Source organism: Helicoverpa armigera, chromosome 27 (assembly GCF_030705265.1).
Source record: "Helicoverpa armigera isolate CAAS_96S chromosome 27, ASM3070526v1, whole genome shotgun sequence".
Classification (NCBI taxonomy): Eukaryota; Metazoa; Arthropoda; class Insecta; order Lepidoptera; family Noctuidae; genus Helicoverpa; species Helicoverpa armigera.
In genome coordinates, this window is record NC_087146.1 from 6,119,923 (window position 1) to 6,138,520 (window position 18,598).

The following is an 18,598-nucleotide window of genomic DNA, read 5'->3' on the forward strand; positions in this document are numbered from 1 at the left end:
AGTATGTATGTTAATTTAATTGTTTGTCGATAAATTGTTATTCTTCAATTGTTTTTTATTTATACTCTATCTTAGCGTTAGCCAACGGTTATCTATGTCAAGTAAGAACTATTCCACGCACCCGGGTAAATAGCCTGCAGCCTTCATCGATAAATAGACTTACACTGAAAGATATTATGCTTGGAAGTCTATTTTTTTTCGGTATAATACCAACTAAATACCTGATCTTTGTAATGTGCGTGGCTTAACGCTCAATCCTTCTCCGTGTGAGAGGAGGCCGCAGCCCAGCAGTGGGACGATACAAAGGCTGTAACAGTTCTGTTGAGGTTGAAAATTAAACTCAATATTAAAAAATGAAACTTTTTATTTACAACTATTTTTCGCACCTTCATTTTATTTTTTGGTCGACCTTTGGTTTACTTTTAATACAAATTCTTCCTTAAAAATATTAAAATACAATAAATAATTATTAATCCTATTTCTATACAAAATACATTGGTCACAGTGCGAAAGTTATTTCAAATATTAATTTAACAAATATATGTAAAATAAAAATAAATATTTGAAAAATCAGATTCTTTTTATTGATTGATTGATAAAAAATGATTGATGAAATCTGATGAATCGAGCAATCTTGGGACTTATGAAACATATTGAAAAAAAAATTACCCTGCCAAAATAATCAAAAATGTTAACTGCCCTACTAGAAAAATTGCATTGAAAAATTCTATATCTTCTCCACTTAAAAAAACTCTTATTTTATCTATTTCTTTTTTCTAGCAGATTCCTCACTCCATCTCGATCTATCATTCAATTTTATCAATCATTTTATAAGTTGTAGATCTCAAAGTTTCATTACTAAGTAATGCATTTATTTATATACAAACAATTATTTATTTATTGAACAATCTATTACAAAATAATTTATTTAAAATCAATATACTTAAGTTTGTATTTTTTTGTGTTTTTGGCACATACAACAATTTTGTCATAGACTCTGACAACTTACAAACTTGTGTGTTTATTTCAACGCGTGTATCTCCGAAACTACTAGTCAGATTAGAAAAATTCTTTCAACATTGTAAAGCCCAATTATTAAAGAAGATTTTAAGCTATTTAACATATCTCTAGCACTTTTAGAAGCTGCGTAAATTGGGAAAATGTATAGGAAGTTATTTTGTAAGAGATTGTTCAGTAAAATGTCAAAGTACGCCGTTATTCATTTTGTTCAGCTGTCATATTTTTTAGCGATCAGACCAGTTTTCCTTTTAATTTTGCCGTGCAGCCATTTTGTGACATTGGAGAGCAAGACTGTGGAAGAAAAACATAATGTTAGTATGTAGTAGTAATTTTATGTAAATAACAATTTAGTGAATAGGGATTGGTCACAAGGTTAAGCAACTCTTGTCATAACGAGTTCCTCCGTGTTTTGGAAGGCACGTTAAATTGATGGGTCTCGACTGTCATTTGAAACGTCTTTTGCAGTCATGGAGGTCAATAGCCAGAAAGGCTGACAACCAGCCTTACTCAAAGTATTTCGTTGTCTAGGTAACTGGGTTGAAGAGATCAAATAGGCTGTCTCTCCATATGGCACACTGATACTCAGCTGCATACGATTAGACTGGGAGCCGACCCCAACATAGTTGGTAAAAGGCTCGACAGATAGGTTCTACCAGCTACTCACTTCCAGAAGAATGGAAATTAGGACCTAGAGGTACAATCTTAACTGCTGTCATTGCTGTCATTGAACATCCTTGGCAGTCGTTACGGGTAGTCAGAAGCCAGTAAGTCTGACACCAGTCTAACCAAGGGGTATTGGGTTGCCCGGGTAACTGGGTTGAGAAGGTCAGATAGGGCAGTCGCTCCTTGTGGCACACTGGTACTCAGCTACATCCGGTTAGACTGGAAGCCGACCCAACATCGTTGGGGAAAAGGCTCGGAGGATGAGGTACAATCTTAACTTACCTTCGTAACATCATCAAATTCAAATCCTTGACTGCAGTACATCTTCATAACTGTACCGCCTCCACAGAAATAGTACGATTCACATCCAGCCGGGTCCTTCACATTGCCATAAGTACCTACAGGACACATTATCTCTACCAATAGCTTAGTAGACTCTTCTATATCAATGTCCTGAGCATCCAGGGTTTCTGAAGTCCCATTTTGATTGAGGAACGACGAAGCTTGGGCTGATTTCCGAAGAGTACAACCTCCTTCGGCTATGAGGACGCAATTATTCTGGGAAAGAAATCATTTTATTGTAAGTGTGGTTCCACGACTTATCATATACAGAGTATGTCGTTCGCAATCACATTAAATCCTACCTATCGCATGTAGCTTATGATATTCTATGGCGAATTGTAAAAAAATAACCTAATCCATTCAGTGGTTTAACCACAGGAGTTTTTGCAGAGGTTTTTATAATTTACATCATCATGTGTAAAGCAGAGATAAAGTTAAGAGTATCGAATGTTTTGACCAGTTGACAGCTGTCAGTTTTCAAGGGACAATTTCAGTTGTTTCATAGTTGTTTGTATATGATTTTTATATGATGTTCTAATTTTCGCACATTTTTTTTCTACTTTCTTTGTTTGAAAATATCATTTTATAGCTCGGAATCTCCTTTTTTTGAGTCAGTTAAAGCACTAAAACCTTTTCCTGAATGTAACAAATACATTTCTGAAAACCGCATCCAAATTACTTCTACCAAATGCGATATAATCGCGGACAAACATACATACATACAAACAGGTCAAACTGAGAACCTCTTTTTTTTTTAAGTCGGTTAAAAAGTGCTGATTTGCAGCGTACTCTGAATACATGACTTTTTATATTTCATCTTGAATTAGGTATACATTAATTTTTCTACATTTCCTTACCTGCACTGACGGATCGTACTCAAAACCAGTTGGACAAGTTAGATGCAATGGCGGCACCGCTCCCATGCATCGATAGAAGGCATCACATCTTTCAGGGTCCGGGACAGTCCCGAATACACCGGGAGGACATAATTGTGGGGCTGCAGTCGTAGTTGTAGTTAATTCCGGAGTGGTAGTGACTTCCGGAGTTGTGGTAGTCGCTTCCGGAGTGGTAGTAGTTAGTTCCGGAGTGGTAGTAGTTAGTTCTGGAGTTGTAGTTAATTCCGGAGTGTTAGTAGTTAATTTCGGAGTTGTGGTAGTCGCTTCCGGAGTGATGGTGGTTAATTCCGGGGTAGAGGTAGTTAGTTCCGGAGTGGTAGTAGTTAGTTCCGGAGTCGTGGTAGTTATTTCCGGAGTTGTGGTAGTCAGTTCCGGAGTGGATGTAGTTAGTTCCGGAGTTGTGGTAGTTAATTCCGGAGTTGTGGTAGTTATTTTCGGAGTTGTGGTGGTGAGCTCCGGAGTTGAGGTAGTCAGTTCCGGAGTGGTAGTAGTTAGTTCCGGAGTGGTAGTAGTTAATTCCGGAGTTGTGGTTGTTTCGTCTGGTCTGTTTTCACCGTTATTTCCTAGCGTACAACCACCTTCAGCTATTTCCACACAACCCTGTAATAGAAAAAGCAAGTTTAGATATCTGTTTTCAAACAGAAAATATAAGCACTTAATTTGTATAATTAAAATACTAGTACATTTAATTGTACAAACTATATAATGTAAATAATATAACTAATTAAATCATTATGTAAATAAATATTGGTATTCCAAGTTAGGCAGAATAGAGTTAGAACTTTCAAACTCTGTAAAAACTAGTACCAGCTATGTTCTATGCAAATGTTTCTTTCTCATAGATATCCCTGCTAATATTATAGATGCGAAAGTAACTCTGTCTGTCTGTCTGTCTGTTACGCTTTCACGTCTAAACCACTGAACTGATTTTAATAAAATTTGGCACAGAGTTACAGTTGACTTTGTAAAAGAACATAGGACAGTTTTTATCTAGGACTTTCGAAGAATTCTCTTGGAAACGCGATATGAACAAACTCTACGCCGGCGAAGCCGCGGGAGGAAGCTAGTTTTTATATACATATCTTGTAAACATATTTTTTAGTCTTAAATGTATAATAAGATACTTACCATGGCCGAATGGTCATATTCTAATCCAGCTGAGCACGTCAGATGCAATGGTGGGACAGCCCCCATGCATCTATAGAACCTATCACACCTCTCAGGGTCTGGCACTGTACCGAATACTCCCGGAGGACATATTACTGTAGCTGTAGTCGTTTCTACTGCTTCCGTAGTCGTAGTGACCGGTTGCGGAGTAGTAACTGCTATCGGAGTGGTAGTAATTGCTTCCGGAGTGGTAGTGATTGCTTCCGGAGTGGTAGTAATCGATTCCGGAGTGGTGGTAATTGCTTCCGGGGTGGTAGTTATTGCTTCCGGAGTGGTAGTAATGCCTTCCGTAGTTGTAGTGACCGGTTCCGGAGTAGTAACTGCTATCGGAGTGGTAGTAATTGCTTCCGGAGTGGTAGTGATTGCTTCCGGAGTGGTAGTAATCGATTCCGGAGTGGTGGTAATTGCTTCCGGGGTGGTAGTTATTGCTTCCGGAGTGGTAGTAATGCCTTCCGTAGTTGTAGTGACCGGTTCCGGAGTAGTAACTGCTACCGGAGTGGTAGTAATTGCTTCCGGAGTGGTAGTAATTGCTTCTGGAGTGGTAGAAACTGCCTCTTCAGTTGTAGCAATGGGTCCCGGATTGGTAGGTATTGCCTCTTGAGTTGAAGTGCTGGCTTCCGGAGTTGTAGTATCCTCTAGGGTAGTAGGGATTGATGTCGTGGTTATCGCTGCAGGTGTGGTTGTTTCATCTGGTCTGGTTGCAGGGTTATTTCCTAGCGTGCAACCACCTTCGGCAATTTCCACACAACCCTGTAATAGAAGAAATTTATTTAGTGTGCGTTCGCGCAGCGGAATGTTGTTGAATTTAAAGATTTTAATTATGCAGATAATTAGTGTAAGAGGTCCTATAATTGTGTATGGTAAATAAAAATTTGTGTATGCAGCCATTGTGGAGAAATTCACCAAAACAGATTCTGGGCGAACGTTGGCCGGCGGCGGAACTTTTAATCCATAGACTTTAGAAGAAAAGAGATGTGTCCGAAAATTTGTGTGTATTTGTGTATAATTGATTATGTATGAATGAAATCAGTGCATGCATAAACTTCGGAGAAATTCAAGTTTCCGCTACGCGAACGTTTGACCATTAGCTAGTTTTCATATAAAGCGCTTACATAGAGAGCTGTAGATTTTTACATACGTTGTTTTGAATTTGTTTATATTTGTTTAAAAACAGGTTTAGAAAAGTCGTAGGGTTTAAATGATAAAAATATAAACGTAAAATACACTTATTAGGTCTTAGTTCTTAAAAGCAGTTTGGGTCTAGATTTTCACGTTTACACCGTAAGTGTCTCAATATGTTGCCAAGTGATGTTCCGTTAGTAATTAAAAGTTATAGGATATTTTACCATGAACAGATCACTGTTTACAAAGCAGTCGAATATCACGACGTTCTAAAGGAATTGCATGGTAAAATGTATGCCAATAATTAGTTTAATCGTTCAACTATTCACTTGCAAAATTTCATGTCATTAAATTCAGTAATTAAAGACAATTATAATACTGACGGAGCATCGAAACCTACATAATCCGACCAAGTTCGGATAGCTACAAACGGCCGTGTCATTGTCTAAGCAACGTTCTTAACTTGGTAGGTTAGTATTTATTAATATGGTACAGTTGCGTACACAAGCGTTAGGAAAAAATAAAACAATTGTATTTCTGGATTGTAAATATTTTTTTAATAATAGTGCCACTATCATATATTATTAAAAAATATTTTTCATTCAAGAAATGCAATTGTTTTATTTTTTCCTAACGCTTGTGTACGCAACTGTACCATATTAATAAATATACTAACCTTCCAAGTTAAGAACGTTGCTTAGACATATGGCACGGCCGCTTTTTGGTAGCAATCCGAACTTGGTCGGATTATGTAGGGTTTCGATATTTTAATTGTCTTTCTTTAATTACTGAATTTAATGACATGAAATTTTGCAAGTGAATAGTTGAATGATTAAACTAATTATTAGCATACATTTTACCATGCAATTCCTTTAGAACGTCGTGATATTCGACTGCTTTGTAAACAGTGATCTGTTCATGGTAAAATATCCTATAACTTTTTAATTACTAACGGAACATCATTGATACTTGGCAACATGTTGGAGACACTTACAAGGTTTGTGTAAACGTGAAAATCTAGACCCCAAACTGCATACTTTAAGAACTAAGACCTAATAAGTGTATTTTACGTTTATATTTTTATTTTTTAAACCCTACGACTTTTCTAAATCTGTTTTTAAACAAATATAAACAAATTCAAAACAACGTATGTAAAAATCTACAGCTCTCTATGTAAGCGCTTTATATGAAAACTAGCTAATGGCCAAACGTTCGCGTAGCGGAAACTTGAATTTCTCCGAAGTTTATGCATGCACTGATTTCATTCATACATAATCAATTATACACAAATACACACTAATTTTCGGACACATCTCTTTTCTTCTAAAGTCCATGGATTAAAAAAAGTTCCGCCAGGACAACGTTCGCCAACGTTCGCCCAGCGGAATCTGTTTTTGGTGAATTTCTCCACAATGGCTGCATACACAAATTTTTATTTACCATACACAATTATAGGACGTCTTACACTAATTATCTGCATAATTAAAATCTTTAAATTCAACAACATTCCGCTGCGCGAACGCACACATTTATTTATGATACAGGTTTTTTAGTTTATTTTGTCAATTATGCAACTTATAGATTTACACGAATTATAAGATACTTACCATGGCTGAATGGTCATATTCTAATCCAGCTGAGCATGTCAGATGCAATGGTGGGACAGCCCCCATGCATCTATAGAACCTATCACACCTCTCAGGGTCTGGCAAAGTACCGAATACTCCGGGAGGACATATTACGGGGGCTGTAGTTGTCTCTACTGTTTCCGTAGTAGTAGTAGTTATATCCGGAGTGGTAGTAATGGGTTCCGGAGTGGTAGTAGCTGCTTCGGGAGTCGTAGTAGCTATTTCGAGAGTCGTAGTAGCTACTTCGGGAGTCGAAGTAACTGATTCGGGAGTTGTAGTAGCTGCTTCGGAAGTGGTAGTAGCTGCTTCGGGAGTCGTAGCCGCTACTTCGGGAGTTGTAGCATCTGCAGTTACAGTTGTTGGACTTAATGTCGTTGGAGCTTGTTCGGTAGCAGTTATTTCATCAGAAGGAAGAGTTGTTAATCCTGGTAATGTAGGTGACTGTTCCGAAGTGGTAGTGGCTTCTGGAGTAAGACTTGTTGGTAGTTCTGTTGTAGTAACAGATTCAGAAGTAGTTAGATCTTCTGTAGTTGGTTTAACCGTTGTTGTTGTTACTACATCTCCAATTGTAGGTTCATATGTTGTCTTAACGTCCTCTGAGATCGTTGTTGGGGAGTCATTTGTAGTTGGGTTATCCGGAGTCAAAGTTGTCAATTCCGATACTGTAGTTGGTTGTTCCGAAGATGTGGTTGTTTGTTCGGAAGTTGTGGTTGCATCTGGGTCTGTTTGAGAACCATTTCCAAGTGTACAACCTCCTTCGGCTATTGCCACACAGTTCTGTAAAAATATAATGTATTATTACCAGTAACTTGGGGAAAAAATATTTTAAACTACGTAGATTTAATCCGTAATTTTATTTGCGTCCTAAGAAAACCACATCCCGCATCCGAATAATAAATATGTATATCTCCGTCTCTAACGTTATATACTACACTATCTCTATGGCAAATATCCAAACCGGTTCAATCCTTTTTGCGTGTAACCATAACATGCACTCAAATTTTTTAAGTATTAGCAAAGATTTAGAATTATTACTGCAATAGAAATATATATTTTTTTAGAATTAATCAGGATTTTGAATTCAGAATGACTGCAGAGTTTATTTATGAGCCATGGAAGATTAAAAAATAATATAAAACCACTTACCATAACGGAATGGTCATATTCAAATCCAGCAGAGCATGTTAGATGCAACGGTGGTATTGCCCCCATGCATCTATAGAAGGCATCACATCTGTCAGGGTCTGGCACTGTTCCGAATACTCCCGGAGGACATATCACTCTTGCTGTAGTCGTTTCTACTGCTTCCGTAGTTGTAGTTGGTTGCGGAGTGGTAGTAACTGCTTCCGGAGTAGTAGTAATAGCTTCCAGAGTAGTGGTAGTTAGTTCCGGAGTTGTAGTAATTAGTTCCGGAGTTGTAGTAATAACGCCCGGAGTGGTAGTAACTGCTTCCGGAGTGGTAGTAATGGCTACCGGAGTAGTAGTAACTGCTTCCGGAGTGGTAGTAATGGCTACCGGAGTGGTAGTGCCTGCTTCTGGAGTTATACTAGTCGCTTCAGGAGTCGTAGTAGGAACTTCCGGAGTAGTAGTAGTTATAGGTTCTTCTGAAGTCGTACCAACTGCTTCAGAAGTCGTAGGGCCTGGAGTTACAGTTGTTGGTACTGTAGAAACTGGTCCTTCAGTAGTTGTTGGTTTTACAGTAGTTTCCGACACTATATCTTCAGTTGTAGGTTCAAAAGTGACCTCTTCTGAATCAGCTGGGGCTGGCGTTTCATTCTCATCAACACCTGTTGTTGGTTCTGAAGGCAGTGTTGTTGGTAGATTTGTTGTTGTTGAATCAGAAACTGTTGTTTGAACGTTTTCATCTGATGGTGGAGTTTGTGAATTTCCGAGAGTACAGCCTCCTTCAGCAATTACAACACAACTCTGTGAAGGAAATAGGATAATGTTAAAATTGGAACTTGTTGGTTATTTATAGGTAGTTATAGTCATTTATACGAGTATATTAGCCGATAATGATTATAATGTCTTAATTGTTGCATAATTTGTTATTAATTTCTGACTTCTATCCTAGAAATAAGCATGAGGTTTCGTTCTTACTAGAAAAATTAAATATGTATTTGTAAAAATGTAAAATAAGTCACATAGGTATTTCTGGTCTCGAAATACACAAAGTTATGTACTGCTCTATCTACACATCAATAAGTTATATTTAGAAGTATTCCTGTTTCTGAAGAGAAATAATGATATTTGAGCAGTATTTTAAATTCAGTGATTTTTCATTATTTGGGTGTTTGGGACTTTAATTTTAAAGACCAACCAAGACGTGAATTATATAATAAGTAATACTTAAGGGCTGTTTAAGAAAATCTTACTTATAGACGTTGCTTAAGCATATCTTAACATGTTAGTAAATGTTTTTAATCATTACTTAAGGCTTTAAGTAGTATTTAGTTAAAATGTTGCTTAGAAGGTGATTAGAGATTTTTGTAAGAAGGGTTTAAGTCATAGGTCTTTAGTCTTCAGGGTTGTAGTTTCAATTATACTTACAAGTTTTTCAGCATCAAACTCATATCCTTCAGCGCAGTACAACTTCACCGGGACCCCATCAATACAACTGTAGAAGCCGTTACAGTTTTCAGGGTCAGGCAAGTTACCAATAAACTCTGAAGGACACATGAAGTTCGTGGTAGTCTTTATGTACTCTGTCGTGGGTTTAGCAGTCGTGGTGGTGGTAGGCGCTGGGGTGGCTGTGGGTTCTGTTCCCGTTGTGGTTGGTATGTTGCTGAGGGTACAGCCTCCGGGTGCGATTTCAACGCAGGACTGTAAAGAAAGGGGGATTAGTTTAGTGAAGGGGTTTAATCAGATAACAGGGCCTAGTGTTAGAGTTTTCTCAAATCCGCTTGAAGGGTCCTGATGTTGAATTGTAAAGACTGCTACTGGGTAAGAGTAGAGGATAAGGTTATATATTTCTTTAAACCCACAAAGATATTTCAGGGAATCAAACCCAGGACCCTGTGCACGTCAGTTGGCTTTGCAACCACTAGACCAACGAGTCTGTTTATTCCTTCAGATAATGTACAAAAATTAATTCAAATCTTTGTGAAAGGCAAATACAGGTCTGTCTATTGTAATTGAAACTTATAATTTCACGTAAATTATAAAACTGAAAACGACCTGGCCTGGAACTTACGACACAGGGAATCCTAGTGTGGGTTTCAGGAATCAAAACAATTGTATGTTATTTCTAAACAATAAATTATTCTTATTCTTAACAAAAGAAATCGCACTTTCGTATGTTCAGCTGTGTTACCATAAAAAGCACATATTCAAATTACACAATTATTATAATTTGTTCAACTTCTAGATCTTTTTTCGCTTACCTTAGACACAGGATCAAACTCAAATCCAGAGCTACAATGCAACTGTATAGCTATGCCATTAGTGCACAGATAGAAAGACGAGCAGATGTCTGGGTGTGCCACATTGCCCCAGTAGTCTACAGGACATAGTGGGGGCGGTGTTGCCCCGTCTTCCGTAGTTGTGGGTACATATTCCGAAGATGTAGGAATATATTCCGGAGTTGCAGTCGGTGAGTTGGAAGTCGTTTCTGTGGCTGAACCAAGGGTACAACCGCCTTCCGCGATTGCTACACATTCCTGAAAATGATATGATGAGTTAAATATAGCATGTTTTAAGCACATGATGAAAAGGGGGATCTTTCCACCTACGTACAAAGGAAACTACATACCGCGCCTATATAAAAAAGAACCTACGCCCTTTCTCAGGCACTTGACTCTCTGTGCTAAATTTTACTTATATTTCAGCAGTTTTGGGGTAAAATTGCAACAGACAGACAGACGGATACCTTATTTACCAATATTTAATTATTTTTGAAAAAATCCTTATATGTATGTTGTAGAAATAACTTACCCTTGCAACGGGATCGAACTCGAATCCAGAACTACAATGCAACTGTATAGCCATGCCATTGGTGCACAAATAGAAGGAAGAGCAAATCTCCGGGTGAGCCACATTGCCCCAGAAGTTAGGTGGACATAAAGGTTCCTCATTTTGTGTAGTTGTCTGTACATTGTTTGTAGTTGTTTGTACATTGTTCGTAGTTGTCTCTACATTGTTCGTAGTTGTCTGTACATTTTCCGAAGTTGTTTCTACTGGGGACGAAGTAGAAGTCGTCTCGCTTGCTTCCGTGGTTGAGCTTGGCTTTGGAGTTGTGTCAGCTTGTGTGGTACCTGATCCAAGTGTGCATCCACCTTCAGCAATGACGACGCAAGTCTGAAACAACAATATTCATTGTCATAATTTTACTATAAATGAGCTCGTAGGTCTGTTTGATTCTAGAATCAACATATATTACACTGTGACGGATAAAAAACGACGATGGATGAGTGTCGTAAAGAAATATATATAAAACTGCAAAATCGAAAAAGAAGATTTCCAGGACAGAGCAAAGAAGAGGATACGGAAAGCGGACCCCGTCACAAGATGAGACAAGCACTAGGATGAAGAAAAAGAATAACACATGACAAACAAACAACAGCAAGCTATTGCAAATAAAAAAATGGGGACTTAAATAACGTTTTAACCACTTACCCTTGTCTCAGGGTCAAATTCATGACCTTGACTGCAGACCAAAAGAATTGCATTTCCACCAGCACAAGTGTAGAAGGCATCACATCTATCTGGATGAGGCACGTTTCCGAACACTCCCACAGGACAGATTGGAGCCGCTGTAGTAGTGTCTACACTTTGCGAAGTTGTTTCTACACTTTGCGAAGTTGTTTCTACTGGGACCGAAGTTGTTTCTACTGGTGACGAAGTTGTTTCTTCCGTCGTATCAGGTATATTGGTATTGGATTCCGTGCTTGGTCCAAGAGTACAACCACCTTCGGCTATTAATACACAGGTCTGGAAGAGAAGCAAATACATAATATTAATTCCCTTTTTTTAAGTTGTAAATTAAAAGTTAAGCAGCACTTAGCGTGATTGTTAAGGTGTCTACACACCAAAGCCGCTGATGCCGGCGGCACAGCCCGGCGGCCCAACCCGCCGGCCGTATTTTGTACAATCATGCCGCCGGCTTTCATAGAGTATTTGACAATTACTAGAACACCACATGCCGCGGCAGTCGTGCCGCCGGGCTGTGCCGCCGGGTCAGCGGCTTTGGTGTGTAGACCCCTTTACGTGGGTGGGCTATTCATAATAAAGCGAGTTTTTTCTTCACTTTCAAGCACTTAAAGCCATAGAATTGATTGTCAACATCATGGACAGTCACTACAGGGAATCAGAACCTAGACAGTCTTCTAAAAAGATATCGTGCCACCCAATAAAAGTTTTGAGTAGGTCTCATAGGCAGGTGAGCTATGTAAAACACTTGTATATGTAGCTGCAAGAATATACTGGAAGTTAACCCCAACATAGTTGGGAAAAGCTTAGTCAGATGATGTCTAAAGATCTTAAATCAAAGTACCTAACAAAAGGGCATCAAGGCAGAAGATATCTAAACCTCTAAGTTAAAGAACCTATTAAAATAGAATTTGCCGTCACTAAACTTACCCTTGCTTCAGGGTCATATTCAAATCCTTCAGGACAGAACAACGGTATAGCTAAACCTCCACTACACATATAATACCCATCACATCTCTCTGGATTCGGCACATTACCGAACACACCCATGGGACATATAGGTGCAACAGTTGTTGCATCTGAACCTTCTGTTGTTGTCGTTGCATCTGTTACTGTAGACGATTCTGTAGTAGTATTATACTCTTCTGTAGTAGTAGTGTAATCTTCTGTAGTAGTATTGTAATCTTCTGTAGTATCTGTGTAATCTAATGTAGTATCTGTATAATCTAGCGTAGTAGATGTAGAACTGTAATCAGTTGTGCTATCAGTCGTTGATTCAGGATATTCTGTAGATGCAACGGTAGTTGTTAAATCAGCTTCTGTAGTTAGATCATCAACAGTTGTTGATGACTCCGTTGTTAGATATGAGGTAGTGCTTTCAGTAGAATCGGTAGTTGATAGTGTAGTTGATGATTCAGTCATATTAATTGAATCGTAGTCAAATATAGTAGTTTCATTAACTAATTCAGTAGTTGATGATTCAGTAGTCCCCCATTCAGTAGTCCCTGCTTCAGTAGTAGTTGTTATTTCATCAGAATCTTCTTTAGAGTTATCAGGACGTTGAGTAGTGACTGCATCACCAGGAGTCAGATCGTCAGAATCTTCGTCAGAAACTTGATCACTGTCTGTTGATGTTTCAGAACTTTCTGTTGTTGTTGAATCAGATGGTGTTGTTTCAGTAGTTGATGTTGTTTGTGATCCTAGAGTACATCCTCCTTCAGCTATGGCTACACAGGTCTGAAATTCGAAAGAGTTGAAAGTGTTATAATTTTGTAATTTTTAAAACTACTTTAATAACACTTTTGCCTATGTAATGTGAGACGGAAAAAAGAATAGTTGTAAAAAGCTAAACAGTAAAGGTAAATGAGTTGCAAATAATTTATGTAGGTAGCTTTTTTTTAGGCTTTGTTTTGAACGCCACCAGTCGCGGCAGACACAATATAAAAACTATTACTTATCAGACTCTTGGCTCTTTCTTATTTTCAGTTTCACCATGACTTTATTTTTAGTGTTATTTTGTGTGTTTATCTTAAGATAGTGCATGTGTTTAGAAAATAAATAAAAACTATATTATGTCCAAACTCACCCTCAACTCCGGATCATATTCAAACCCATCACTACAGAACAATTGAATAGCGGTGCCCCCGACACACGTATAGAATGAGTTACAAAGCTCCGGGTGGGGTATATTCCCCCACTGTCCTATGGGGCATAGTGGTGCTTCCGTGGTGGTAGTGGGGACGATCGTGGTGGTACCAGAGCCGAGGGTACAACCACCTTCGGCTATGGGGAAGCAGACCTGAAATCAAAAGGACAGTTTAATTATTTTAAAAGAATTGTTAAGGTGAAAGTTGGTGTGTGTATTTTTTACTTCTTCTAAAGCAAATGGATGAATTGATGTTCATTAAACTTGGCAGTTATGTAGCATCAGAACAAAATGTAGGATACTTTTCGTTCCATCTATGTCCCGAGAAAATTACTGCCCACATAGGGCACATGTATAATATGTATCCTGCCAGTAAGCCTGACACCAGTCTAACCAAGGGGTATTGGGTTGCCCGGGTAACTGGGTTGAGGAGGTCAGGCAGGGCAGTCGCTCCTTGTAAAGCACTGGAACTCAGCTGAATCCGGTTAGACTGGAAGCCGACCCTAACATAGTTGGGAAAAGGCTCGGAGGATGATGATGATATAATAAGTATCCTGCATCCCTAGCCATATGCCTATGTTTTTTCTCCAGCTCTAAGCTATCTGCGTACCTTTAAATAGGTTCAGTAGATTTACCGTGGTAATGTAACAAACTATTTTTTCGTAATTAATATTAGCAAAAGATATAGCGATAGTATACTCACACTAGTCTCCGGATCAAATTCAAACCCAGCACTGCAGTACAACTGTATCACAGAACTACCCGTACATACATAGAAAGCATCACAAATTTCTGGATGAGCCACATTGCCGAATACTCCTGCAGGACAAACGAATGGCGCTTCTGTCACTACTGTAGTTATATCCGTGGGATCTACGGAGACTGGGTGATTGGGAGTCGTGTCTTCTGGGTCCTTGACTTCCAAGCCAGGAGTTGTGGTGATGGATCCTAGGGTGCATCCACCTTCGGCGATGGCTACGCATGTCTGTAAAAGATGGTTGAAATGTGTTAGGTTTTAAATCTTATGATTAGTTTTTGGAGCTTAAACAGTGATCAAATTGTGTATTGAAGTTTCATTTTGGCTAGTCTTTCTTTTACTTTATTGGTCCTTCATTAGAATAGGGATTAACTTCAATGGAGTCCAAGTCTTATTAAAGTTTTAAGTTATAGTTAAGGTTTTGAAAATCAATATGCATGAACCTAGCTGCTATATAAAATAGCCTATAACTTTAAAACTTCTGATCCGGTTTTGATGAAACATGAAAAAGAAACATCGCTAGAGCATCAGCTTTTACCTAAAGAGCCGCATCTAAATAGGTTCAACCATTTAAGAGCTACACTGTCAGACACGCATAGTGGCCTAAAAAAATACATTCAATTCTTATCTGATCTGATCCCTTAATTTTTTTACCCCAAAAGCATAAGAAAAGAGCCACAATTACTTTTAAAACTTATAATATCACAAAAAAATACCTACCCTGCTTGTAGGATCGAACTCAAATCCACTCGGACAAGTTAACTGTACAGGCACACCATTCAGACACATGTAATATAAATTACACTCGGTTGGGTGTGGTACATTACCGAACACGCCAATAGGACAAGGATCGTAAGGTTCTGACGTTGTTTCTATGTCATCAACAACTGTTGTTGTTGTTGTTGTAGTGTCTGATGTGTCAGAAGTTGTTGATGTAGGGTCTGCTGTTGAATCGGAATTGTCTGATGTTGTTGTGCTTATAACTTCTGACGTTGTCGTGTCAACATTTTGTGTTGTTGATGAAAGGTCTGTTGTTGTGTCTGAACTTTCTGACGTTGATAAAGCTTCTGTAGTTGTGCCAACACTGTCTGAAGTTGTTGATGAAAGTTCTGTTGTTGTGTCAGAACCTTCTGACGTTGTTGACAAAGCTTCTGTAGTTGTGTCTAAATTGCCAGACGTTGTTGTGTCAACACTTTCTGACGTCGTTAATGAACCTTCTGTAGTTGTGCCAACAATGTCTGTAGTAGTTGTATCAACATTTTGTGTTGTTGATGAAGGTTCTGCGGTCGTATCAGAACTTTCTGAAGTCATTGATGAAGCAATTGTAGTGGTTTCAGAATTGTCAGATGTTGTTGAAGCTAGCGTAGTTGTTGCAACATTGTCTGAAGTTGTTGTGTCAACATTTTGTGTTGTTGATGAAAATTCAGTAGTCTCCTCAGAATTGTCAGACGTTGTTGAAGAACCTGCTATTGTGGTGGTATCGTATGCCGAAGTCGTTGTCTCCGTATTCTGTGCAGTTGTTGATGTAAGTTCAGAACTTTCTGACGTTGTTGATGAGGATTCTGAAGTTGTTTCAGTGTTACCAATCGTTGTGCCAGATCCGAGAGTGCAGCCACCGGGGGCTATTTCGATACAACCCTAAAAATGTAAGTTTTTTTGTACATACATAGTATTACATATATGTTAAATAGGTAGTGTGTCTAGAAGCCAACCATAGTTGGGAAAAGGCTTGACAGATAATGCGTTTGATGAAAAAGATGAATATGGGTGTAAATTAATAGATTTTTCTCTGTTAGTCGGATCAAAAAAATTAAGAACGTTGCATATGACGTATGTATATTTTTTAAAGTTTCATAAATATTAGTTTTAGCGTGAGAGAAGTTAGAAAGTCAGTCATTGGCTACCAATTTGTGTCGTGTTACAAGCAAGCTGCGTTGTGGAGGTCGGATAGACAGTCACTCCATATGAAATATTGACATTTATAATATTAGTGAAGACTGAAATACTAACCTTGCTAATATCATCAAATTCAAATCCTTCAGGACAACTGAGTTCCATAGAAATTCCATTCATACACATGTAATACAAATTACACGATGTCGGATGAGGAACATTGCCTATAACTCCTATAGGACATGGATCATAAGCTTCTGTAGTCGTTGGCACAGAAGTCGTTGGCATAGAAGTCGGTGGCATGGAAGTCGGTGTCTCGCTGTCCGTAGTCGTCTGCACGTTAGTTGTAGTCGATTGGAAGCCTTCGGAAGTCGTTGTTTCTGTTCCCGATGAAGTTGTGCTTAAGCCATAAGTACAACCCCCTTCGGCTATTAGGACGCAAGTCTGAAATAATAGTTTATTGTTTTAAAGTGGATTTTAATAACCTATCAATCTTCAGAGATAGTTTACTTGACTTTATTTGACTGGAGTTAAGGATCAAAATTCAGTCTCTTGTAAGCAATATAATAAGCTAAAGAGAATGCTTGTGAGATGATGACTGATAGAAGAGTGTGGAAAAAGAAAATATGCTGCGCTGACCACAAATAAAATTAGGATAAGAGTAGGAGGAACATGATGATCTGATGATCTGTCGTTAGCAAATCCTCAGAAATAGGGAGGCTTTTGAAGAGTATAAGTACTTTCCCATTTACAACTAGCTGTCCCCCCCGTGGTTTCACTCGCGTTTCATCGGAACTACTGCCCGTACCGGGATAAAATATAGCCTACGTTACTCGAGAAGAGTGTAGCTTTATAACAGTGAAACAAATCGGTTGAGTAGTTTCGGAGTCTTTAGGGGGTACAAACAATTATTTAGTATATAAAATGTCTTACCCGTAACTCAGGATCGAACTCAAAGCCATCGCTACAGAACAACTGTATAGCTTGACCCCCAGTGCACAGGTAGAAGGAGTTGCAGAGCTCAGGATGGGGGACATTGCCCCAGGAGCCGATAGGACAGAGAGCGCTGACGGGGTCCTGGGTAGTAGGTACGGGGGTCGTTGTTGTAGAGCCCATTGTACAGCCTCCTTCGGCGATGAGGACGCATTGCTGGAAACATGCAAAAGATTTTGAAAATAGTATTTTGTTATGTAGAAGTTATGTATGAAGAAGTTAGGAGAACATAGATGGTTTATATCACCAAAAGCTAGGGCTATGTTTGTGTGTGTAACTATAGGTAATGCATGCATACTGTCTTTAAATGTTTCGGTGACTCGGCCACTACTGACCACTCCTAACTTTCGCATACAGACACAATGTGCATGTATTTACGCAGACATGTATGGCTCAACGCTTTTGTCATTTATAAGAGCCGAATTTTCAATCGCTAGAGAACTTTTGTCTGAAGAACGTACTTGACGTTTTGACAGCTTTTGTAGAGAAACGCTATATTTATCGATCAATTATAAATTACATAACCAATGATTTAAAAATTGGCCTTATATGCCATGACTTTTTACAATGGGTTCTTTTACCACCATAAGTAACAACAATTTCTGGGATATATTATTGTGATAGGTTTTAATACCAAACCATAAAGAATTACAGCTTCTAAGGTATAAATATTGTCAAGGTTTTTATATCTGATATTATTGAAACTTACCCGAACTTCCGGATCGAATTCAAAACCTTCACTACAATACAACTGTATAGCATTGCCCGCAGCACACATATAGAACGAATCACAACGCGTAGGATGGGGTATGTTACCCCACACGCCTTCTGCGCAAATCTCTTCAGTATCCGAGACTGTGGTAGTGGGGATACTAGGGGTTGTCAAATGTGCATCTGATGTGGTGTCTGTTGCATCCGTTGTAGTAGTTATAGGTCCTAAGGTGCAACCGCCTGGGGCTATGGGCACGCAGACCTGAAAAAAATGGAGTATATAGAACAGTGTTATCATCATCATCATCTCAGGCGTAGGACGTCCACTGCTGAACTGAACATAGGCCTCCGCCGTAGATCTCAATAGATACCTGTTGGAGGCGACCTGCATCCAGCGTCTTCCGGCGACCTTTATAAGGTATTGAGCAAAATTTTGGGAAGATGTAATTGAATGAGTGAGTGGGGTAAGACAATCAATTAATTTATTTATTTCTCATCATCAAAATAGACGAATTAGTTCGGTACAAGTTGCTTTAAACATAATGACTGGTATCTGATGTCTGAGGTAGGTAAGTCCTGTATTACAGAACAAGGCTTACCCTCCGCCGAAATA

The 18,598-nt window shown here is 38.7% G+C and overlaps 1 protein-coding gene across 5 annotated transcripts in view; it reads right to left on the minus strand.

Annotated features, from left to right (window-relative positions):
- Positions 1–346: 346 nt before the first annotated feature.
- LOC110374885 (mucin-17) overlaps positions 347–18,598 on the minus strand; it is a 57,007-nt gene continuing 38,755 nt past the window's right edge. For all 5 annotated transcript variants that reach the window (XM_064041976.1, XM_064041977.1, XM_064041978.1 and 2 more), the window contains 17 exons: positions 17,984–18,247; positions 17,215–17,430; positions 16,399–16,725; positions 15,109–16,026; positions 14,335–14,616; positions 13,572–13,784; positions 12,416–13,222; positions 11,453–11,767; positions 10,772–11,134; positions 10,222–10,497; positions 9,389–9,661; positions 7,985–8,764; positions 6,818–7,615; positions 4,050–4,838; positions 2,883–3,521; positions 1,966–2,241; positions 347–1,311 (listed from right to left, as the gene is read on the minus strand). In XM_064041976.1, the coding sequence (XP_063898046.1) occupies positions 1,252–1,311; positions 1,966–2,241; positions 2,883–3,521; positions 4,050–4,838; positions 6,818–7,615; positions 7,985–8,764; positions 9,389–9,661; positions 10,222–10,497; positions 10,772–11,134; positions 11,453–11,767; positions 12,416–13,222; positions 13,572–13,784; positions 14,335–14,616; positions 15,109–16,026; positions 16,399–16,725; positions 17,215–17,430; positions 17,984–18,247 (7,596 nt within the window). In that variant the 3' untranslated portion in view covers positions 347–1,251. The remainder of the gene's footprint in view (positions 1,312–1,965; positions 2,242–2,882; positions 3,522–4,049; positions 4,839–6,817; positions 7,616–7,984; positions 8,765–9,388; positions 9,662–10,221; positions 10,498–10,771; positions 11,135–11,452; positions 11,768–12,415; positions 13,223–13,571; positions 13,785–14,334; positions 14,617–15,108; positions 16,027–16,398; positions 16,726–17,214; positions 17,431–17,983; positions 18,248–18,598) is intronic.